Source organism: Anolis sagrei, chromosome 6 (genome assembly GCF_037176765.1).
Source record: "Anolis sagrei isolate rAnoSag1 chromosome 6, rAnoSag1.mat, whole genome shotgun sequence".
NCBI lineage: Eukaryota > Metazoa > Chordata > Lepidosauria > Squamata > Dactyloidae > Anolis > Anolis sagrei.
The window spans coordinates 86,621,083-86,647,104 of NC_090026.1; the positions used below are offsets into that span (position 1 = coordinate 86,621,083).

General features: G+C 38.6%; 1 protein-coding gene across 6 annotated transcripts in view; it reads left to right on the forward strand.

Moving 5' to 3' along the window:
- The window catches only part of ZNF385D (zinc finger protein 385D), a 460,114-nt gene that overhangs the window by 306,086 nt on the left and 128,006 nt on the right, over positions 1 to 26,022 (forward strand). For 4 of the 6 annotated variants that reach the window (XM_060781941.2, XM_060781936.2, XM_060781938.2 and 1 more), the window contains one exon: positions 25,105 to 25,206. The exons of the other annotated variants lie outside the window; for them this stretch is intronic. In XM_060781941.2, coding sequence (XP_060637924.1) covers positions 25,105 to 25,206 — 102 coding nt within the window. The remainder of the gene's footprint in view (positions 1 to 25,104; positions 25,207 to 26,022) is intronic. 6 annotated transcript variants of the gene reach the window in all.

Below are 26,022 nucleotides of genomic sequence, written 5' to 3' on the forward strand. Positions count from 1 at the left end.
GGCCAAATGATACACCAGAATGCACTGTAGCGCTTGTGGCATGCAGGGTTAAATTAGGTTATTTAAGGCTGTGCTGCTCTGACTCAGGCCTCTTGGCCATTTCTGTTTCCAGCCTGCCTGCCTCTATATAGCATAGGAATTTCCAGTCTCTCTTTGAAGGCTGAGTTGGAATTTTTATTGTGCCACAATTGGACAGCGACATTTTTTTCATGCTGTATAATGTTTCATCCTGTCGGTTAATTGGCTAACCTTTGCTTTCTGTCACAACTGGTGACGTGCAGGCACTTAGTGTCAATTAGCTCTCTTTGAAGGCTTTTGGTGGCACTGCAAGGTGAAAGAATACACCCATGTCCCTATCATTGCTAACCAGCATGCGGGGATATGTTTGAGTTCTTGTCCCAAGATGACTTCCTCAGGAAAGAGTGCCAGCCAGCGCCATCTGGGGAAATCCCTTGAGAGCTTCTGGTCTCTTCATAGGATCAGGCTAGGACAAGCTACATGATTTGTACCCTGAACTTTGAGCCTGGAGGAGAGATCTGTATTAACCAGGTTTCTGTATGCAGATTCATACTATCATATTCTGTTTACTTCCCCTTTGCAAATTCTAGCAACTATCATATATCTAGATCCAGTCGAGTCCCGCTTATCCGACCTTTGCTTATCTGACATTCCGCCTTATCCGACACCCCCCTTTTCCTCCAGCATTTCCCCTTCAATTAAAAGGAGCGCTCCCCAACTCTCTCACCATTCCCAATAAGTGAAAAAGGCAAGACGAGGAGGAGGCGGGGAAGAAAGGGGGGAAAGATCAAAGATGGAAAGCAGAAGTGTCTTCCCTTCTTCCCTCTGTGATTTCCATGTTCTTCTTTCACATCCAGGCACTTCCTGCTGGGCCCCTCTAGTCCCGAGGCATAGCCTTGCCTTAACCCTTTGAGTCTCTGTTGTAGTATTCTAGGTGTCTAGTGCCGCATCAGACAGGTAACAGTAGGTGACTCTGTATTATCCGACATTTTCATTTATCTGATGTTCTGCTGGCCCGTTTTTGTCGGATAAGCGAGACTCTACTGTATATAGAGAGATATCTCTGTTTTGTATATGGTATACAGTCATATAGTATAGATGCCCCCCACCACACACCTACACAGTTGATGGATACATGAGTGTATACAGTAATCTCTGGAATCTAAGTATGCTCATAAATACTCAGATTCTAGAGATTACTGCATATACACATCAATTGTTGGTGGGTGGGGAAGCACCCCTGGAAATGTGGATTGATTTATATGAAGGTGGAATTTGAAATATGGACTCAGAATGAATGCAGTGACAAAAGGCAGGGGCAAGAAGCTCCCCTCCCATTACACAAACCAGAGATAAGGGGCAGCCCTCTGCCCATCCTCATCTTTTTCAACTTGTGGTTTTCATCAACATGAGGGAGTCAATTTCAGGACTTGTGGTGGAGTAGCATAGCACAGGCCATTTTTAATCAGGGCTTTCTGTAACAGCTTCTTGGCAGAAAAAAAGTGATAGCCATTATTCATATTGTCCTGCTTATATGATATTGCTAAATATAGGCAGGACACATACTTTATTTCTCTTCTGAAGAACGGTTTGACAATCACACAGCTTTTAATGTTTTCAGTCTTTCGAAACCATTTTGCATGCAATTGCATAACCTCTTGAGATTGACAATGTTTTTGTATTTGCTTCCCTCCCTTCCTAAACACACCTCCATGTGAGAATAAATCTAAAAATACATTCTAAGATCCAAAGATTGTTTATCAAAATACTTAGTTATGGAATACTAAGATAAACATCTGAAATGCCACATTCGGCAATTAGTATTTCCATTTTCCAAAAGTACTGTGTGTCACCCAAGTTACAAACAACATAGGTTCTGTAAGTTTGTTCTTAAGTTGAATTTGTATGTAAGTCGGAACAGGTATTTTTTTTTATAACTCCTGCCAAATATATGTATCTTTTAGTGTTATATAACACCCCTGTGGTGTTTGTTTTGCTGTCTGTGCCCCTGTTCAGAAGATTTTGCCTCACTTTCTGTTCCTGTAATTATTGGATTATGAAAAATTTGGCTTGTTGTAGAAACTAGGATTAATGATAAAGTGTCAGTGGAGACACCTGCTGCCCATGATAACTTTTTCAGGAGTGAATTCTCTGTATCCATGATTGTTCTTGATGTTAAGCAATCTTAATGAAGAATGTGACAATTAGTAAAACTCATCTGTCATAGAGCTGCTTGTTCTCCATACACTTTCAAGCACTGAGTAAATTTTTATTTTTACGATATGTGTATTATATTCAGGAAATTAAAAAAATGTAGTTGTCATTTAGGTTGTTTTCATAGGTTTTTTTAACTGTCTTTAAGAAGGCATTTGCATTTGGTGATTTTATATATTTGTAATTCATGATTTCAACAGTTCACTTTTTATATAGTGTCAGATTCTCTGGCTGCTAGGAGTGAGAGCAGAATAGGAGTAGTAATTATGATCCTGTTGTTCCATTTGTCCTAGTGATCTACAGTAATAAATGTGTGTTGTGTCACTGTGTTGTAGTACTATCAGAATTTCTTGCAGACTCTTTTGTCACATTTTTGCCCAATGAAACACTCTGTTAATGCTTACTTAATAACCTTTCCTTCTCTGGTTATTTTCTTTAGCTGCTGCTAGTTAAGATTTTGCTATAACCAGCTATTAGTTAGTGTGAAACAGCAATACATTATCTGGTCGCTTTTTTTAATGACTATACTTCATCAATCATGTCCTTTAATCTGTGATAATATTGTATGCATCTACATTGTAAAAATAATGCAGTTGGACACCACTTTAGCTACCATGGGTCAATGTTGTGGAATCATATGAGTCGCAGTTTTACAAGGTCTTTCCTGCTAAAAAGTGCTGGTGCAGCACCAAACTACAAATCCAAGTGTTTCATAGCTTTGAGCCAATGTGGTGTCAAACTGCTTTAGTTCTATAACAGTGGTTCTCAACCTGTGGATCCCCAGGTGTTTTGGCCTACAACTCCCAGAAATCCCAGCCAGTTTACCTGCTGCTGGGATTTCTGGGAGTTGAAGGCCAAGTGTATTAGTAGCTGTGTGGTACTATTTTCATGCGGTAGCTGTGTGTTCTGTAGGAATTAGATACAACAAATTATTGATAAAAGCTAGCAGGCCCGTGAAGCAAAAAAATTAGACAAAAGAATATCTTACCACAATGTTTAATGCCTAATATATGCTCCTTAGTACAGTGTTTCTTAAACAATATGAACTGAAGAACTTGTCCCCCCATGCTTCAGGGACGGGCATCATTGCCTGCAACTTTATTTTATTGAAATTTCCTAAAGATTATAAGCCAATAGATCATGTGCCAGTACTGATCACTGCTTTTGGTAGCACTCCCCCAGCACAATTGCAGGTCAAAGGCAATTACAGAATTGTTGTTGTTCATTCGTTCAGTCGTTACCGACTCTTCATGATCTCATGGACCAGCCCATGTCAGAGTTCCCTGTCAGCCGTCACCACCCCCAGCTCCTTCAAGGTCAAGCCAGTCACTTCAAGGATGCTATCCATCCATCTTGCCCTTGGTCGGCACCTCTTCCTTTTTCCTTCCATTTTCCCCAGCATAATTGTCTTATCTAAGCTTTCCTGTCTTCTCACAATGTGGCCAAAATACTTCATCTTTGCTTCTACTATCTTTCCCTCTAATGAGCAGTTAGACTTTATTTCCTGCAGTATGGACTGGTTGGATCTTCTCGCGGTCCAAGCACTCTCAGAACTTTCCTCCAACACCACAATTCAAAAGCATCTATCTTCCTTCGCTCAGCCTTCCCTATGGTCCAGCTCTCACATCCGTGGGTGACTATGGAGAATACCATTGCTTTAACTATGTGGACCCTCGTTGCCAGTGTGATATCCCTACTCTTCATTATTTTACCGAGATTGGTCATTGCTCTCCTCCCAAGAAGTAAATGTCTTCTGATTTCCTGGCTGCAGGCTGCAGTAATCTTTGCACCTAGAAATACAAAGTCTGTCACTGCCTCCACGTTTTATCCCTCTATTTGCCAGTTATCAATCATTCTTGTTGCCATAATCTTGTTTTTTTATGTTTAGCTGCAACCCAGCTTTTGCACTTTCTTCTTTCACCTTGATTACAGTACTGTAAATTAGCGTTTCAGTAGAAAGAGATTTTTGTTCTTTCATAAACATTCCATGTTATATGAATTAGAGCATAAGATCTGTGTTATAACTAGGAGAAATTTGATGGCAGGTGTTTGATAGCAGAGCTTTGGAAGGAGGTTTCTATCATGGACTTCATCGTTGTGCCTAAAATTTCCCAACATCAAATAGAACATCATAGTGCCAGCAAAAATCGCAACAAGAAAAGCGTATACTGTAAGGTTTCTCACGTAGAAGCAGTTGAGGTAACTTTTAATGATCATGTCATCCAGTTGCATTAAGTAGAGCTTTATGAAGCATTATATAAAACACCGTGGTAATTAGCAAATTGGTTAGCAGAACACTTCTAGGTGCTATGTGTTTAATTGTATAGTATATGTGTGCCCGCAAGTCATATGCAGAAAGAAATGGTAACAGCTCAGTCATTTAAGCTGAAAAGCACACTGCCATGAAAGCCCCAGAGAAATTTTAAGTTCATGGGTTCAGTAAGAGTTTATCTAGTAAACGGAATGAAGATTTTATTGATTCTATCTCAGAATAGGTCTATTAAAATGCACATGCAACACCACCACCAGAATTTTATTTCTTACCTCTTCTTACTTCATATAGACAAATATGTGTTTGATGCTGGAGCGGCAGTAAAGTGGGAAGAAGAGACATTTTCTCAAGTACATTTGGCAGCAAACATCCCATTCTATTTACCTGCAAAATCAGAGACATATATAGCATGAAAGTAAAAAAAAAAAAACCTTAACAATAGCAGTTAGAGCAGTAGTTCTCAACCTGGGGTCCCCAGATGTTTTTGGCCTACAACTCCCAGAAATCCCAGCCAATTTATCAGCTGTTAGGATTTCTGGGAGTTGAAGGCCAAAAACATCTGGGGACCCCAGGTTGAGAACCACTGAGTTTTGTTCTATAAAATGAACAAAACTTGATAACATCATTTGATCGTCAGAAGAAAAAAACTTAATTGCTAACTATCCAGCAACTAAATTTATCTGATTGACATTTTTACCTTTACTGATGAGAAAGGACAGTATAGCATGTTGCATGGGCATGGCCGATACCAACGTCCCACCACAGGATCCAAGGACAACAAACACTTAGTGCTGAGATAACAAAAGGCCACAAATGATTACAAATGAGAAATGGGGTTGGCCACCATGCGTGGATCCTGTATTAGGAATCAGACAGCCCACTGCTGACTGATACCCACTTGCCAGGGGGTGCAGCTGTTTGCCAACACAATACCAGAATACTGTTACCACCACACCCCTGCTAATCCACCAGACACTCCCTCCTCTCCAATGGAGGGAGGAATTAAGCAAGCCAGATCCAGGACCCATGCCAAACACCACAAAAAGAGGGGTGACCCCATCACCACCAACCCTGACTCCAATGCAACCAACAAACCCCCAACAGTCCAAAAAATCCCCAAAGTGTGCAGTCTAACAGTCCAAACAGTCCCCAAAGTATGCCATCCAATATGCCAATGTGGCTAAGCCTTGTTGGCTTTCCTGCTTCACCGAAGAACTTTGTTGCCACGTGCGTTAACCAGTGCTCCATTTGACATGTCCCTGGTGCCGATAGCAGTCCCGTGTGCTGTGCATTTACTTTTTCCCTTCTTTTTCGAAGCAGCAGCCCTGTGGGAGTAAGAAGGAGAATGCCCAGAAGTTTCCATTTCTTCCATGAGGAGGCCCGGTTGAATGTACAAGGCATAGATAGACCATTTCCAGTGCCCCATTTTTAAATGATGTCCACTGGTACCTCCCCCCCCCCCCCGCAGCAGCAGCTGTGGTAGCCTTTCCGATCCTAAATGAGTGCCTCCCAAATTTAGCATGTGGGAGGCCAAGGCCCATAAGGGATCTATGAAAGACAGCCATGAACTGGTACCTGGTGAGGGGGCTACCATCTTGGTGTACAAACAGAAGGCTGGGGGCTGGGCCTCAGGTGTGTAAGTACCAGGCCCAAACCAGGCAGAGCTGCCCTGACTCTAACCCATAGATGGACCCAGATAAATTGAGAGGAAGTGATCGAAGGAGAGTACAATCTCCAAATCTGTGGGGGATATATTCCAGTACTTCCTGCCAATACATGAAATCAAAGGTAATAGCAAATACTCTGTTCATGTTCACTATTCCTTCTTCCCAACTCCTGCCTAATGCATAGGAGAATAAATGGAGTCATTTTTCCTCATCATAGAAAACCTGAGGATTTTTGTGAACTGCAGATAAGTGAAAATACACATATGGGATACGAGGGACATACTGTATTGCCTTTCTAACAATGGAATATGTAACAATGGTGTTAAGTCTATGATGTGTTGTCACAATGGTGCATTACTGGATGAACCACTTGGAAGTCAAGGGAAAGCAGCAAAATTCTGGCTTTCTGTATGTTTTTGTATTAACTGGGAGCATAACGTAATAAGATACCCCCCCCCCCCCCCCGTCAAGGTACAATGTCCTTCAAAGTAGAATGGCAATGATATCTCTCTCATCAGTTTATTTGATTCTAGGAAGGAATGACTATGACAAAAAGCAACATGATGACTTCGATTTACTGTAACTCAGCACTTTCTTTTTATAGGTGTATGTGGTAATTCAAAATCATTGCCAATTATTTTTTACAGTGCTTGGAAAGGAGGGGAAAATACCTCTGTGAAGTGAGAATCTTTTTGCCATAGCTATAATTTTTCAGAGCTGTTAAGTAGAATGAACTTGCTTTTCTTTCCTTAATACTCTTTATCAGTGAAAGGACCTTGCAAATTTCTACAACTTAATATAGGGGAGTCAATACCCTTTCTAGGAAGACATAGATCAAATACTCCTACTTGTATGACCTTTCAAACACACTAGAGTGTTTCAAGGAGGAATAAATGACTATATTTTAATCTTTGTACTATGTATTTTAATGTATGTATTTTATGGTATTGTGTTTTATCTGGTTATTTTAACTATATTGTAGCCCATCTCAAACTGTAAGCAGAGGCAGGTAGCAAATAAAGATGATGGTGGTGGTGGTGATGGACTGTTGTGTGGTTTCCAGGCTGTATGGCTGTGTTCTGGCATTTTATTTCAAATGCTAGAACACTGCCATACAGCCTGGAAACCACACAAGACTCCAATGATTCCAGCCGTGAAAGCCTTTGACAATACATGATGAAGATGATTGCTTAAATTCAGGAGCCAACAATCAGCAATTAAATCCCTATCATATATCTGTTCAAGAGGTGCGTCACTCTTGCTATTTACCTGTCTTGTCATAGCCATTCAGTTGGTATGGCTGTCAATGAGAAATTGAGGACTTGTGTTGGTCATCTCCAAATCTTACTCTGGACTCTCAGCTCTCTGAAAGGACTTCCCAGCCAAGCAGCCAAGGAAAGTCTCCATCCACCCAGTAGGCTTGAGCATGGAACCATTTTTAGCTGTTTCATTCGGCCAATCTAGTTTTCGGGTTTGTTAGGGTGTCCGTAATGGTAATGGGCCCACGTGGCAGCTGATCTCAGCTTCTCCTCCCCTATTTGGCATCATAATTTAATCTTTTTGATTTTCCTTGATTTCTTGATTCTTTTTATTTAGTAGGGCTGATGGGGAATTTGGAGACATGTGGGATGGGTGGGGTACGCACATGTTTGGGGGCTTGGGAGAGTTACCCTTTATAGCTTTTTTCTCCTTCTCTTCCTCTCCTTCAAATACTTCTAAAAGATAATAGTTATTATTATTAATCCCAGCAAACAAAAAGAAAACCCTCATTCTCAGAAAACTACTATCACTTACCTCTCCTCTAGAGTAAAAAGTAGAAACAGCTCTAAGGAAGCTTTAAACCTGAATTTGAAAACTGAAAGGATATTGAAGCATGCCAAGAAAAAAGAGTTTTTTAAAGGAATCACAGGGAGGATAGCTCCAGCTCATTGTTCTTCCTTTCCTAGGCCTCCTTAAAATGCCTTGGAAAGCTGCTCTGGCAGCGTCTCTCCTCTAGAGGAGAAACAGCTTTAAGAAGCATTACACCTGGTCTCCTCTACAGACAGAAGGGAAAAGATAGCAGAAAGAGTGGTATCTTAACTCTGATGCTATTAATCCAGGTCTTAATGAAGGATATGGAAGGGGATCCTGGGGCAAGTCCCCAACATAATGGGCTAGATAAGGTGCTTTCTTAACCTCGTTACTGACACCCAGACTCTCCCATGAAGAAAAAAAAAAGGAAAGGCTCCCAGGAAGGGTACTTCCTTAACCCTTAACCCTGCCTCATAAGTTCCCCATTGCCACCAGTGGGCCTGATCTAGCCAATTTATCAGCTATAGACCAAAAATGGCTATTCAGCTACCCACCCATTTTTGGGACGCGCGTAGAAATGGATACAGGAGTCTATCGGTATGCAGCTAGAAGAAATGGATTGAGGACCAGCCAAAATGCACAAACCTACCATGCAGTACTTACATCCTCCCTTAAGGTTGGATCTACACAGTCATATAAAATCCAGATTATCTGCTTTGAACTTTAGTGTAAACTCATGTAATCCAGTTCAGAGATGATAATCTGGATCATTTGGTTTGATAATCTGGATTACATAGCAGTGTAGATCCAGCCTTAGGGCCCTTCCGCACAGCCATATAACCCAAAATATCAAGGCAGATAATCCACAATATCTGTTTTTAACTAGATTATATGAGTCCACACTGCCATATAATGGAGCTGAATGTGGATTTTATACAGATGTGTGGAAGGGGCCTAAGATTCTTTATGATGTATCACTCAAATCTAAATGGGATATTTGCATCTCTTCTTCTTTCATATAACTTCTGCCTTCAAGTTTCCTTCCAGGGTTTGCTGGTGTTCTTTTAATTGGCCTCCTTTCCACACCTCTGCTGGCTTCAATTGAGGCCAGCAGCTGGTTCTCCTTTCCTTCTGAGACCACAGAGCTGAGAACAGCCCAGTTCAGTGCTAGTGGTGAGTCCTCCTCTTCCATAATTAGTTAGATATTTTAATTCACTTTGTAAGCAATGGAGAAAATAAGTGGTTCCATTTATAGGTGTCTTCTTGGGTACATCTTTATATGTTTGGTGTGGGAGGTGTTTTCAAAATACAATAATAATACAAATCAATTGGTAGTAATACTTGAAAATATTTCAAATATTTTGTTTATTGGAAGTTTAATATGAGTCTAAGTGTTCAACAACGAAGGAGAAAGTGAACAATAACTCAAATGTGTTCTCTCTTATCAGACAACAGATGAGCTTCTCCTTCAGTTTGCTAGTTATATTTGATATGGACAGATGAAAACCAAGCTGTCTCATTCTTTAAAAAAGTATATGATATTAAAAATAAGGAACAGTGTGAAGATAGAGAGAATGTCAACTACAGTGTGAAGAAATATAATGGAGAATAAAGTTGTCTGGCCGTACTATACTTGTTAAAGTTAAGCTAAACCATATGGACACTTAGTATACATGTCAGAACTTGGAAGGTATTTTTAATAAATTAACTTTAAAAGCAGTTAGTGACAGTTAAAAGTAAGGCGTTCCTCCCAAGTAATTAGCTGTTATTATAGTTGCACTTTAAAAATATATTTTTAAAAATTCATGTTCTTTAGACATAGCTAAAATACTGCTCTTCTAGAAAACAGTGATGCATGGGGCATCACTTTGACTATGTATAGCAGTGGTTCTCAACCTGGGGTCCCCAGATGTTTTTGGCCTTCAACTCCCAGAAATCCTAACAGCTGGTAAACTGGCTGGGATTTCTGGGAGTTGTAGGCGAAAACACCTGGGGACCCACAGGTTGAGAACCACTGATGTATAGGGTTTCTTCACTTGTTAGGCCATACCAGAAATCAATAAATGCAACGGGAAGCTATATTTCTACTCTAAAAGGACGGCCATTATCTACATTACAGTCAGGTACTGGGAAATTATTTTTATCATATTAATTACACATGTGTAGCTACTTCCAAGCTCTGAAATTATGTATGATTTAGATGCTGAGAAGTTATGGTAGGCAGAGGGAAAATAAGTGAGCTAGATGTTCAGGCTGCTGATAGCTGTTCTAGTCAGACTTCTGATAACTTGTTCAGACCGTTCAGACTACTGATAGCTTGTGCTATCCTGTTGCTATATAGTAGTCAGTGTAGCTGATATCACTACGATTTTTCTTTTCTCTGTTGTTGGTTGGTGGCATGCAGACTGAATCCTTGATTGCTATCGAAAAGACTTAATTCCTTTCAGGTGACAATCTGGGTAAACAAGAAGGGGCATAGAAAGGCTCACTAGGCCAATAATGAAGTAGGAAAACACAGCAGGTGTCATGGGCTAATCTTTTCTCTTGCCTGCAGCTTAATTTTTTGTATTTAGAGGTACTGAATTCACTAATTCAATTTACAACACCATTTGTAATGCTCAGTGTCTTGGATGACATCATGGGACAAAATCCTAATGTGGTAACCATTTTACTCACTTTTTAAAAGATGAATTCTGAAAATTTTCAGGTTCTTGGACTATACAACAATGATAAAATGGTGGTGACTTCTCACATAAAATAGGGGAAGAAGTCTTTAAGATTTGTTTTTTGCTCTGGTCAAAGAAGTCACTATTAAGATGTGCATAGCAAAAGTTGATCATTGGCAAATTTACTTCTATTGTCTCTATGTATGGACTGGTGGTAGCTTGGCAAAATTTCAGTAGAAAATCTTACATAGTCCTTTATAGAGGTACCAAACATCTTTTTCAGGCAAAGGAGATTCTTCCCTCTGGCACTCTGAAGTCTTTTAGTAAAAAAGTCTATCTCTTGGATGCTAGACTTTGTTTTAGCCATTTGACCCGCTAAAACTGACTTTGTTTTAGCTATTTGACCAGAGACCATATGGAATCAAAATACATACAATTGTCAATAGTATAGAAGAGAAATGGAAGCATCGGCCATTATATTTAACTTTAAATGGCTATGCTCAATAACATTTCACTGACATAATAATATACAGACAGTTCCCAAGTTACAAACAAGATAAGTTCTTGAGATTTGTTCTTAAGTTGAATTTGCTTGTAAGTCAGAACATTTTAAAGTGTAACTCCAGCTTTGTGTAGCACAGGGAAGGGTTAACACCCCTGTGGTATTTGTTTTTCTGTTTACACCGCTTTTCAAAAGATTTCACCTCACTTTTTGTCCCTGTGATAATAGATTTTTTGAAAAATGGCTTGTTTTGTAAACCAGGATTGGTGATAAAGCTTCAGCAGAGACAACTTTCCCCATAATAACTTCCCTTCCAAGGGGTAGACTTATCTCACTTCCTGTTGTCTAACTCCTGTTATTAACTATGTGTCATTTGTAAGTTGGATGTTTGTAACTCGGGGACTGTCTGTACAGTACTTGAAAATTACCCATCCACTCAGTAGAACTATTTCAGATTGGGCCCTTAAGGCTTTCAGAAACTTGGCAGGAAAGAAGTAGTTAGAAGGCCCTGTGGTCATAGGCTTCCCCCTGAGAAATAATTATGGTCGTAACTTTATCTAGCAAATGTTTTTGAAATGATAGTTGGGATTTATGCATAACGTTTTCTGGGTTATCTGTTTCCAGCTTCTCTGTGTGCTAGAAGGCTCCTCACAATGGGAAGTTAGATTAACTGGCTCTCTGTACATTGTAGCATTCTATAAAATAATAGCACTATCCTTTTTATGTATGAATGTCCCTTGGGCACTCATTTTGCATGCAAAACGTTCTCAAAGTTAATTAAATGAAGTGCTCTTCTGATTTGTCATGTCTTGGTGACTAGAAATGCTTAAAAATACATTTTAATAAAGCATTTAAGTAATGTTTTAATCAGCTGAAACTTAGTTTTTGTTTTATGTGGTGCCTGGCTAGATTTTATTCTGCAAAACCTTTATTGTATGGCGTTATAAGCATCTCTCCTGAAATCTGCAGTTTAAATATGGATAGCACTCATTAACCTGCTCTTAACATGTGGCAATTAGTCAAAGTAATCACTCAAAGGAATGACTTAATTACTATTAGGCAGAATGGGTGAAAGAGTGCAAATTAGGAGGAAGGCTACAAAGTAGTTGTTGATAAGGCACATATTCATGCTTTATTAAAGAGGAGCAAATCCTGTTTAGGGTGTACAATTTAATATGTATAAATAATTGTTTTTTGACTGTAAATTACCAAGGGCAGCACAAAATAGCTTAAGTAACTAATAAATCCCTAGACTGAATTCAAGGCTAAGTAATGACATTCAAAGCCCTACGTGACATGGGACTGACATACTTGGGGGAGTGCTTCCTTCTATCTACACCTGCCCAATGACTTAAGTCTTTTGAGGATGGTCTATTCCATCTCCCATCAGTGGGAATAATACTTTATGGGAGGATGTTGGAATGGGCTTTCTCAACTGCGGTGTCCCTGTTGCAGAATACTGCCCCCTTGGAAGCTAATTTGCCATAAAATACTGGTGTAGTTCTGGTGAATCCTTTAGCAGGCCAGGATAAAAGTCTCGTCGATCAACAGGCAGGTCGTTTGATGCCTGGATCTGGGAACAGGAAGAGATTGCTTTTAAAAAGTAACTTTCCAAGCTCTGATCGGAGCATGATTTTGCCCTTTTAATTTCACACTTCACCAAATCCTCTGATGGAGTTTTCTGCTTAAAATATAACCAAAGTGTGTATAAAAATGTGCGGCATACCATAAAATCCATATAATGGGCATTCTGCAAGAAAATATGCATAAAATGAGTATTTCACAATAAGGGGGATATAAAAGGCAATCTTATATATATTTATACAATAAAGACAAATTGGAGATTAATCTGGAAATGGAGTGGAACACACTCTTACACTTGATACTGCTGTAGATTGGGAGCAGACCAAACTATTCCTTCGTGCGCAAGCACCAGAGCTCCAGTCAGTAGTTCATTCTTCTGTGCATGGACAATGGTATCAAAGTGGTTTGAATGCATAGGCAATTTTCTCCAGAGGAGAAGGCTATTAAAGACAAGTTGTCTTCACACTACTGATTCCTGGAATGTAGCTTGTAATACAGTTGGTTGCCTCTGCTTCTTGATACTGTAACAGATCTCCTAAATCCCAAGTGCAGCTTATTTATTTCATTTATTGAGATATTTACATCTAGCTATACATGATCTGAGTTAAGTGTACAAACAAAACCAATTTAAACAATTTAAGATGTTAAACAAAGTGAATCCAAATAATCCAAGCATAATAAACAGTTAGGCAGTTGAAACTGGTTTAAAAGGTTAAAATCACATGCATATGTAAATCTTGGAATAAGTCAATTGGTTAATCTTTTGGGAATTGGAATAGAAACATTTAAGCGACTAAAGTGTCACAGCTGAAAGACTGTTTCTCAGTGAATTGTTGCTCCAGATGGAACACAAAAGAGTCCTCCTCTTCTTGTTTTTAACGGTTGGCAAGTCAAAATTGACTCATGGCGACCCTATTAATGAAAGACCTTCAAGTCACCCTATAACCAACAATCCTACTCTTCCAAGCTTAGGGTAGCCATCCAACCTTGGAGTCTCATCTGTTTCATTTTGGATTGTCTCATCATAGAGTTTTTGTGGTAAGAAACATTCAAAAGGAGTTTAATATGCCTTCTTCTGTACCATAGAGTTAGCTGTAGCATCCTATGATTGTCTTTGAGAGATCTTCTGCCAGTGTTTCCTCCCACTCCTGCTGTTACCCAGTAACTATTGGGCACATTAAATTTGGTTTTTCAGCCGAGGTCTGCCTTACATGGGGGAGTTTACCAGCAGCACTATCTTCTAAAAGGCTTCTTGCCTCACAGAAGCACTCTAGGACAGTGGTTTTCAACCCATGGGTTCTGAGGTGTTTTGGCCTACAACTCCCATAAATCCCAGTCAGTTTACCAGCTGTTAGGATTTCTGGGAGTTGAAGACCACTGCTCTAGGAGATACCAATTCTCAGATAGGTGTGAGTAGGAAGGATTCTCCTTCAAGGGAATGTTGTGTGGTTTCTGGGCTGCATGGTAATTGATGGATCCCACTCAAACACTTGCAAATCAGGCTTGCTAATTGCACCCTTCACACCCTGGTTATTCTACAGATATATAGATTCCACTTGCTTTACCACCATAAGACCCTCTGAAGATGCCAGCCACAGATGTAGGTGAAACATCAAGAGGAAATGCTGCTAGACCATGGCCACACAGCCTGGAAACCACACAGCACTCCAGTGATTTGGGTTGTGAAAGCCTCCAACAATACATTCTCCTTCAAGGTTTCAAGCCATTTCTGATTTGGAATAGAGTTCAGAATAGGAATCGTTATTTTAATCTTATAAAAGTTGCCTTTTCTTAGATAATGCACACTAGCTTATATTTTATGGGGTTTTTTTTTGTAGAGGGTCACTGTGAGGGCTTTCTGAGTGTACGAGTGTACACATACTGTACATGCAAAGATTAATAAGAAAGCCAGCAATGGATGTACATATAGTATCTGGGTCCATTTGGGGCATAGAGTCTTTCAATGAAATTAATTTTGACAAATGAAAGGGTGATTCAAGATTGACACACAGTTAGATGGGAGGACACATCCTTCCACTGCGTTTTGAAGAAAGATGTGTCACTTTCTTCAGAAACATACAATTTCCTTCAACTCATCTTCAGACTGATGACCTGGCAAGAAATGCACAAGGTTCCTGTCAGTTCTCAGCTTGCCATTAAAGGTGATTCATTATTTTAATGTGATGGGACCAACTGGTCACAATAATGTGAACAGGCATGATTGAGAATTAAGAAATAATTTCACTTGGGTTTACTTCTCTCCCATCTTCTTTCATTCTGTTTGCACCTATTTGCACAAATATATACACACAATGAGGTATAATGTCAGTCTCCAGTCTATATATATGAATAACATAACATCTATTTATCCTTATTTCTGTCTGTCTGTTGTTGTCATCATAATCAATATTCTGGAAAGAGAGCACCAAGGAGAGAAATACAGATATATGCCTGGAATACCTGTTAGTCTGCATCTCAAGATTCCATCAAGGATTTCACTTCACACTGTTTTGAGCCATTGTTTGGAACTGCCGAGTGACACATAGTTAGGAATACATTCATCTTGAGTCCCTTCCTGGTGTGAATTATATTAAACATTTATGTATTGTCCACCCTGCACCTGGCATACTTCATCAACCTCCCGTTATTTTCCAGTAAAAAACAATTGTCCCAGTAGCTCATGTTTCAAATGTATGCAGCTGAAAATAGTGGCAGATCAATACATTGATTCAGAATAATCCAAGTTCTCATGCAATTCACATTATTGTAATGTTTTAGGAGTCATATTCAAATATAGGTAAAGGTTTCCCCTTGACATTAAGCCTAGTTGTGTCTGACTCTGAGGGGTAGTGCTCATCTCCATTTCTAAGTCAAAGAGGCGACATTGTCCGTAGATGCCTCCTAGGTCATGTGGCCAGCATGATGGAATGAAGCACCATTACCATCCCGCCAACGTGGTACCTATTTACTACTCACATTTGTATGTCTTCAAGCTCACCACATCCCACAGATTTGAACTGCAGACGTTCTGGTCAGCAAGTTCTGCAGCTTACCAATTCAACCCACTGCGCCACCACCATGTTCAAATATACAGATACAAAATTAATTCTATTGCAAAATGTGTGGTTTTACTATTTTTCTATTTAAAGTATCTGTAACTATGGCTTATCCTTTTGTAAGTGTCACTTCATGTTTTTACACATATGTAAAAATAAGGTATACAGTTGATATGGACAGTGAAGTAGCTCACAACTGGAAATATTGATAGTTTTATGCTTCCGTAAAGTTTGATTTTATTCTACATATGGTTAATAATTATGCTCAGTGTATGTGCAGATTTTAGAAGGAATGTCTTTTATTCAGTTGTAACCTATTATTCTGTAATAATTAGACTGGTTCCATTCAAATGAAACAGTGGACCACCCCTTGAATACAAACACATAGCAGGGCAAATAGTGATTCAAGGCAAGCCAGTACCTTACAATTAATTATTTTCCTCATAAGTTTTACTTAATTATATTTTATTCACATGTTTCACATAAGTTATTTATTTATTTAAAACATTTATATTCTGTGTTTCTCACCCCAAAGGGGACTCAGGGCAGAGCAAAACATACAAACGGCCAACATTCAATGCCGGGACATAAATATACACATGCATAAGCATTAAAATCATTTATCTGGCATTAAAATCCACTGTCTAGTGGAGTTTATAAGTTATACTAAAGAAGAACATGTGAAGAAAATAATTAATTGCAAGGTATGGAACTGCCTTGAATCACTATTTTCTTTGGTACAGTATGTGTTTGTGTTAGCTACTGGATTGCTGAAAACACTGCAATCCAGCAGCTATACTTAGCAATACAATATATGTTTTAATATAAATGAACCAGTCTTTGAGATGAACCACATGGTACTTTCCATGGTTTTGGTGGTTCCCATGAGGACCAACCCCCATGTCCCTGCTGAAATATATGGGTCTCTGAGTCCCAATTGTCTCTTTATTTTAAGATCTAATTTTTATGCAGTAACAACTTGATGCCATCGCTGTAAATAATGTCTTTCACATACAAACTTTATTTACATTTATTTGTAATATTTAAAAACAGATCAGTTTTATTCTCCCTAAGAATCAACACTTAAGTCGCAGCTGATAAGTCTACTGAGCTTTGCTTGCTGCTGTTCAATAGAGAAAAGGGAGGGGTCCATTGATACACTCTCTGATGGAATAATTGTATAGTTTACTTCAGTTACATCCAACTCTCATTAATGACAGAGGACACATCCAGACTGATTTAAAAGGCCCAGAGTTTATTTTTTGATTTTATTTTGGATATCCATACATATTCTGTTTATACCAGAATATCTTCTGTTAGCTCGTAGTACAATCAGAGATGTTTTTATACCAGCTTCCTAGATGGTTTTATTTTAACCCAGTATGATTTCGAAAGAAGAGGAACAAACTCCGGGACTTTTCTATCAGTCTGGATGTGCCTAATAATAATAATAATAATAATAATAATAATAATAATAATAATAATAGAAACAAGTGGAAAAGCTGACACGATACGAGGATTTAAAGATCGAACTGCAAAGACTCTGGCACAAGACAGTAAAGGTGGTCCCAGTGGTGATCGGCACACTGGGTGCAGTGCTTAAAGACCTTCGCCTGCACTTAAACACAATCAGCACTGACAAAATTATCATGTGTCAGCTGCAAAAGGCCACCCTACTCAGATCTACATGCATTATTCGCCGGTACATCACACAGTCCTAGATACTTGGGAAGTGTCCAACGTGTGATCCAATAAAATAACCAGCATATAATCTTGTTTGCTGTGTACTAATCCTGTTGTCTTTCAATTAATTATAATAATAACTTTATTCTTGTATCCCACCACCATCTCCCGGAAGGGACCCACGGTGGTTTGCACAAGGCGCAAGGTGTCTAAAAACAAGATATGAAATAAAACACAATATATAATACAACTAAATAAAACACATATCATATAGGGACTAGGCATTCTCAAAAGCTTGTTTGAAGAGCCAAGTCTTCAGGTCCCTACAGAAGGAGGACAGTGTGGGAGCTTGCCTAATCTCCCTGGGGAGGGTGTTCCCAAGCCGGGGGAGTCACCATTGAGAAGACTCTTTCCCTCATCCTGGTGAACTATATTTTGTGTGGTGTTGTTGTTGTTCATTCGTTCAGTCGTCTCCGACTCTTCGTGACCTCATGGACCAGCCCACGCCAGAGCTCCTTGTTGGCCGTCACCACCCCCAGCTCCTTCAAGGTCAGTCCAGTCACTTCAAGGATGCCATCCATCCATCTTGCCCTTGGTCGGCCCCTCTTCCTTTTGCCTTCCACTTTCCCCAGCATAATTGTCTTCTCTAGGCTTTCCTGTCTCCTCATGATGTGGCCAAAGTACTTCAACTTTGTCTCTAGTATCCTTCCCTCCAATGAGCAGTCGATTTTGTGTGGTAGCATTTAAAAATTTGAAAATTTGAAATCTTTCTATGCCTGAATGAGTAAGCTTAGAGCAATTGGGGGGGGGGGTTACATATAAGCATGCAACATGTGCAAAGAAGGCAATCGGTGAAGCATCAGTGTTGGAAAAAGGTACATTACCCTCACTCCCCCAGAGCTAGAAAATGATGAAGGGATTAGAAGACCAGTCACTGCAATATCATATATCCATTGCAGGGAGCATAGGAAACACCCTGCTGTATTCCCATTCCTCCACCACCTTATGGCCTCCAGAGCTGCACATAGTATACAACTTCTGTGTGCTGAAGATATTTAGAACATAATGCCAGCAGAAATGGAAGGCACTGGGTGCGTGCCTGAGTCTTCTCTGCATTTTTGTTGCAGCTGTATATCTTTCGTAATGTAAAGAACAGGGAATGACTTCAGAGCACTTTACACCTTAAAAACACTCTGCAGAAACTAGTGGGGAAATAAATCTCAGGCCTATAATATATTTTTGTATGCTTAAAAGCATAATTATTGATTATGTATCTTGTTATAAATGGACTAGGATTGAAATGTATGTTTCAAATCTTCTCCTTCTCACACTTTTACTAATAAATATCCACGACCCATCAGATATATTTATTGATCCCCTAACATCGCACATGAGACTATTTACGAACATTCTGCTTCAGCAAAACCACATGTGATGTTCTCTGTGTGTGCCCCATTTATATTTTTTGCTAGATGCAGTATTAAGGTTATTGCGGTGGCTTCTAAGTGTACTTTGAAGCAGGGGAGGGAAGTAATCATTGCAATGACATTTATAGAAAAGCAATTTGGCTACACCTGTGAGCAAAACTGCTACAGTGGCATTTACATAAGGTCGTTCTACCGCATAGCCACGAAATGCAAACAAGAAGAGTATCTGGGAGATTTATTTATCAAGAATAATCCAGCCATGGGTTTTAATGAAGATACCCATCATGAAGCATTATTTCACATAATTGAAATCATACCTTTGACACTCCGTGGCTTGCAAAGTGAACCCAGGTAGGATTTATTTTGCTTTCAAATAATCCACATTCACTGAGAATAAATAGCTGAACTGATTTATTTTGGGGAAAAAACACCCTGGTTTGGGTACAATTCTCATGAAGATTCACTACACAATGTTGACTTAAATAGTTGCTTATCACTGCATACAGCCAGTACTGTTTCAATAAGAAAAGCAGTTACTGTTCTAATAAGAATTGAATGCAAGAGTAAGAGACAGTGTAGGACAACATTTTGATCAATTAAATACAGTGGGCCTCTCCAATTCTGTGAGGGTTTAGTCTCAGGACCCACTGTGGATGTCCAAAAAAAGAATAATTGCACCCCATATTGGGGTGTTGTGTGGTTTCTGGGCTGTATGGCCATGTTCTAGCACAGTGCTTCTCAACCTTGGGTCCCCAGATGTTTTTGGCCTACAACTCTCAGAAATCCGAGCCAGTTTACCAGCTGTTAGGATTTCTGAAAATTGTAGGCCAAAAACATCTGAGGACCCCAGGTTGAGAACCACTGTTCTAGCAGCATTTTCCCCTGATGTTTTGCCTTCATCTGTGGCTGGCTTCTTCAGAGGATCTGATGGTAGTAAAGCAAGTGGAGTATATATATCTGTGGAATGTCCAGGGTGGGAGAAAAGAACCATTGTTTGTTGAACAAGTGTAAAGGGTGCAATGAGCAAGCTAGATTTGAATGTGTTGATCGGGATTGCATCCATTAGTATATGAGTAAACATAAAGTTAGCATAGTCAATTAGTGAAGGTATTTGAGTAGAAGTAGCCTGGCCTTTGTTCTCTTTGAATTGTTGCTGCCTGGAGACATCCTTCATCTGGGTGGTGTTCACTGGCCCTTGATTGCTTATTGTCAGTAGTCTTGTACTTTCGGGGCCCAGAGTTGGGCAACCTATCTACAGGCCTGCCCAACTACAGCCTCGGATGCAATTTCGGCATGACACAAAAGCAGGCTTTTGTGTTGAACAGATTTCCGAGTGTGGAGGGGGCTTCCTGTTTCATGCTTCCAAAGAAATGGAAGACATGAAAGACATGAATGAAATAGGAGGAACGAATTTCATGCATGTGACTACTGCCTAGAGACCTCCTGTGTCTGGGTGGTGTTCATTAGTCACTGTCTTTTTGTGTGTGTGTGTGTGTGTGTCAGGAGCGACTTGAGAAACTGCAAGTCGCTTCTGGTGTGAGATAATTGGCTGTCTGCAAGGACATTGCCCAGGGGATGCCCAGATGTTTTGATGTTTTATCATCCTTGTGGGAGGCTTCTCTCATGTCCCCGCAATGGAGAGTTGGGGCTGATAGAGGGAGCTCATCCACACTTTCCCAGGATTCGAATCTGTGACCTGTTGGTCTTCAGTTCTGCCGACACAAGGGTTTAACCCATTGCGTCACTGGGGGCTCCAATCATTGTCTTGATTCTAGTGTTTTTAAATACTGGTAGCCAAATGCTGTTCATTTCATGGTTTCTTCCTTTCTGTTGAAATTGTCCATGTGCTAGTGAACTTCAGTGGTTTCTCTGTCTAGTCTGACATAATCATTGTCAGAGTGGTCCAGAATTTCTGTGTTTTCAAATAATATTCTGTGCCCAGCTTCATTTATTATTTTCATTTTTTACTTCCTGAAATAAAGGCTTCCTGAGCTTGAAAGAGAGCAGCAAAGAATATTTCTAAGTATCAGAAATATCAGGAGAAAATGCTGCTAGAACACAGCCATACAACTTGGAAACTACTCACACCCCACTTATTCTAGACATGAAAGCCTTCAACAAAACTCCCCATATTATTAAATGGCGGCAATGTGAAAGCACGTGCTTCACTGTCAGTGTTCATGATACTGCCATTTATTGATATGGGGCATGTCAATTCATCGTTGCTGGAAATCACAGATCTGCAGTCCACAAATCTGCAAAGCCTACAGTATGAACTTAACCTTGAATTCAATCATTACTTTAGGACTCTGCCCTGCTGGACCATGCATGATATCCTTATCTTCTTGGAGAACACATTTGAAAAGTTCTTAGCCAAATGCTGAGACTGTTGACCTTTGTTATTGTCACATAAGTCTGCTGGCAACATCTTCTCTTTTAATAGTATCATGGTCTTTATCTCAGGAAGTACCAATACACACCAGAGAAAAGTCTGAAAAAGCTAAGACTCAGGGCAGTAGGAAAACGGAGTGTCAGAAATTGAGTTGGATCTCAATTTATTTTGTTTAGAGCAGACTAATAAAAACAATTGGGCAATTAATCATTCAAGTCCTATTAATTACAGTGCATTTACTCAAACTAGGTCTGGATACAGTCTACTGACTCTTGGATGTTCTGAATATTAGAAGATCTGAACCTTCTTTTTATCAGTTCATGGACTTTCTAAGTTCCCAACTTGAGATATCAACACCTATTTGGATAAAAGTTAATATCCAAATAAAATGACTCCTTTAAAATCTTAATACTGGGGATATGACTTGAACAATTATCAGTTTGGAGTCATTTCATAAAATGTTTAATTGGTCTCTTTGGCCCTTAAGAGCATTGAAAAAGCTTGATGGAACAAGAGTTTCACATAACACAGTAAGTCAAATTGAAAGGTATTGGATATATATATATTTAAAAATATCTTTATATTAATCAAAGTACAGTACCTGCATAAATTAGGGCTAAAAATATGAGACAAGATATGCTTCCTTGCACTTTTTTGAGGAGAAACTGGTACCTTACTAATGTTAATATAATAAATACACTTTTGACAGATATTTATGAATACTTAGGCAATAAATCACATGAAAAAACTTTAATCTTCACAAAGTTGCAAAGACGTTAGAACGAGAAAATTGCAAGGAAGTTAAATGCAGTGTGACACCTTTGGAAAAAAACTTTTCCCATTGTTTTATTTTATTGGAGACATTTTGCTTTGAAATTAATTGAACTATATTTATTTATTCATTTATGGCCTAATCTCTAGAGGCAAAGTATGAAATCATTCTTAATTGTTGCTGAACGTATCTCATAACTGCACACAATTCTAAGTTTCATGTAAGGCTTTTTAAAAAAATGAACAAGAAATCTTGAAAATAATGTTTTGTTTTGTTTTTGGAGGAAAAAAGGTGTTATTTTGTACCACCAGCAAAAAGCTGGTGTAGTTTTGAATATATTGACATTAGCCGGGGGCTGGGGTGAGAGATTAAAGGGAAATTGCCAATAAACAGCACGGAATGAATGCCCAAAGTGTGTAAGTGCTTTGCAATTAAAAACCCATTGGATTTGAGGATATCGAGTATTGACAGCTCCCTTTGTAAAATTGTACTTAGTTGTTAATATTGTCATTTTAAAAGTTCCTCAGCAATTCAAGCAGCCCTTATTGGATGAAATGAATGTTGTACTTACCAATCAGTCTAAATATTACAGCTCTCAATGTTTCTAAGTGAAGCAATTAATGCTGTCTAAAACAGTTAAATTTACAAGGGCACAAAATTGCACTTAAGAGGAGGTAAAATCGAATCAAACTAATATCCAGAATTTGATAGTTTAAAATGTGTTGTCCAACCGTAAACTTCATTTAGAGGCCAATGAAACAAAATGGCTGGAAATGGTTGAGAAAATGACTCCAAAACTTCAGTGCTTCACTTACCTTTATTGAGATCTTGGCTTTTCTCTCTCTTTTTTAAATCATAAATTATTAACCTCAGCTTCAGAGCTTGACCCCTGATCCACTCCCAGAACTTGGATGTATGTTATTATCTTATAGTTATATGAAATCTATGGTAGCAAAAAATAAAAGCAAAAGGCAACATCACACTGACTCTTATCTATTGAACTATTGCTTGAAAAATCATTCCATAAATTCCACACTGTATTATTCCAGGAGGTTTCCCGGGACACTGTTTACCTTGTACTTCACAGTTTGGGTTAATAATAATAATAATAATAATAATAATAATAACAACAACAATAATAAATCACACAGTCCTAGATGCTTGGGAAGTGTTCAACTTGTGATTTTGAGATACGAAATCCATCATATAGATCTTGTTTGATGTGACATACTTTGTTTTTGTGTCAGTAAAATAATAACAATACAACTTTATTTATTACCTACCCCTTTCTTCCCGAAGGGACTCAGGGCAGTTTAGGTTGAAATAGTCTGGTTTAGGGAAGAACTAATGGAGAAAAGGCCACATTGAGGACAAGGAATGGGGTTTCAAATCCTGATGGTTTTGAAGGAATACAACATCTCTCTAAAATGGGGAAGTTCAATAATAACAACAACAACAACAACAACAATACATTTATTACTCCCCTTACTCTGCAGCCTGAGGTGGGATGCATAATCATTAAAACAAGAGATAAAACTATTAAAAGACATACAAGAAGATACACAGAGTTATAATACAAGTTAAAATCCATTAATGAAATGCGGATTAAAATTGACAACTTAAAATTGACAATGTAGTTTAATGTTAATGTATGATCCTGGGCAAGTTACACACAGTCCCAGAAACCCTGTGATAGGTTTGTCTTAGAGTTTGCCTTAAGATGAAAATGATTTGAAGACATACAAGAAAATCATAATGTATAATGTTACAAGTTCAATTTGGGAAGCTATGACATAATAGCCTGGCAGTGGGCTGAGTAACTGTTATTTGCCTATTGGGTTGAGTTTTGCTGTTTTGTGCTTTTGTCAAAATATTGTGCCACACTGTCAGCTAAACAGTTTAAATAGGTAAGTGAATATATAAACATATTTTCCACCAAGAGCTTCTGTAGCAGATACGGCACTGACACAGATTACTTGAAACTGACCTTGATAATCTATTGAGCAGCTCAGTTAAAGATACAGGGAAATAGAAATAAACTAGCACGGCATATGTGATACTTTATTACGCGCACAATTAACCTTAGTGTACTGTCTTTATATAGCTGCATTTAAACATTCAGTGAGTCAAATTGGTTTAATTGTTAATGCATAAATCAGTGAAATGTGCTATGGTGTGCTACATTTATGTATACTGTCATTTCACCTCTATCATTGTAATGACAGCTAATGTTTGTTTTCAGATGCAGTGGAGAATCATTGCAAATTATATATAAGCCAGCCTTGTGCAGAAAACTATCATAATAAAGATATAGTATGATATTGGAATAAACTTCCAATACTGTACCAGAAATACAAGGTTTGGGAAGATTACTTTTTGGACTGAAACTCCCAGAAGTTCACAAAATTGCCCCAAAACCCTGATATTCATGTTCATTGAAGATTCTGGGAGTTACAGTTCTATCATTTCTCAGCCCTGAATGTAAGTCCAAAGTCTTGCTGTTGTAATGGAGGAGAACAGCATATGCTTCCTCTTTCCATGCTATTCTCCTCTTTCTCACAGGATTAGCTGAGGAGGGTGTGGGCATTATTACATCATGTCCTGATGAATAATTTTCATTTTAAATTACTCTTTTGTAAACAACTATTGCAGAGAGAAGAACAAATAAGTTTTTGCTCTTTGCCCAGGAGTACATGTAAAGCATGAGTAATTTTTTTTGTTCTTGTTGTATAACAATGCCAAAACAAAGCTTTGGCAGGCCTTCTCTTTCAATACATATCAAAGAAGGGAATATTTTTGAGATTTCTCATTCCATGAAATAATACGACAGTGGAGAAGGGATTGTGGGAATGCCATGTAAGAGAGATATTATGTAAGATATGCTATGTTTTTTTAATGAATGTATCACATTTCATCAGATAATACATTTAAAAAAAAACAAATCAGGTACTTGTTGAATATAAATTGGAGTAAACAGACATTTTCATGATTTAGACCTTTGCATTCGCTTGTGCTATTTCAAGAATTTTTGTTCCAACTTTTCTTCCCTTTTCTATATAGTTTCAGAACAAGAACATGCACATCTCTTGGCCACAGTTCTGCAACTCAGTTATATCCAAAAAAATGCCAGGGCTGGCTCTGAGTAGAGAAGATTCAAAAGAGGTAGGGACTAACTTTGTAAGTCTACTGCTTGGAGAAGTAAGTCTGCTGACTCTGGATAATGTTTTTCTATTCTTAGCCACCATTCAGTCTAAAACCCCATTTCCTGCAAACTTGTCAAATCAAGGCCTTTTTGTGGTAGTGGTCATCACACTATCCTGAATGTCCCATGATGATGAATTCTACAAGTCAGTTATCTTCTTTATTTAAAAAATGAATGCATGATCACTAAAAACAAAGTATTTGTCAATAAAAGGGGGGAAGCATTACTACTGCCATTAGCCATCACGGTACATGATATGAATAAGGGACGCAGAACATCTACCAATATTTCAGTAGCCTTTAACAGTAAATGTAAGGCTCCTACTCCTAACAGGGCTTTTTGCTAGTTTCAAGCACTATTACTATAGAAGATGGGCTAGAAGGATTTGGCGTACCCACCTTGAGCGGACAACACCAGAGCTTGTTGCCCTTTTGAATAGACTAATATTTGCTAAGAAATGTACTGCTAATATATTGTACAACTTGCTGTGGAATGATTTATTAATCTTATTTTCTTTGTGTGACGGAGTAGTAGCTGCCTTGTTTAATGTGCTGTACTATCCTGTGTCAAAATAGCATAGCTAAAAGGCCGAGGTTGGACAAAAAAGAATAGAAAAAATCCATAATGCATATTTGGGGCTGATTAGATATCCATCCTATCATAAAATAATTAATGATCTGAAAAGAGAGTGAATGAAAAGAAGTATTCTTTCCCTCTGAAAACATTAAAACTTGGATACTGACTTTCTCATTTAGAAGACCCAAAAGGAGAACATT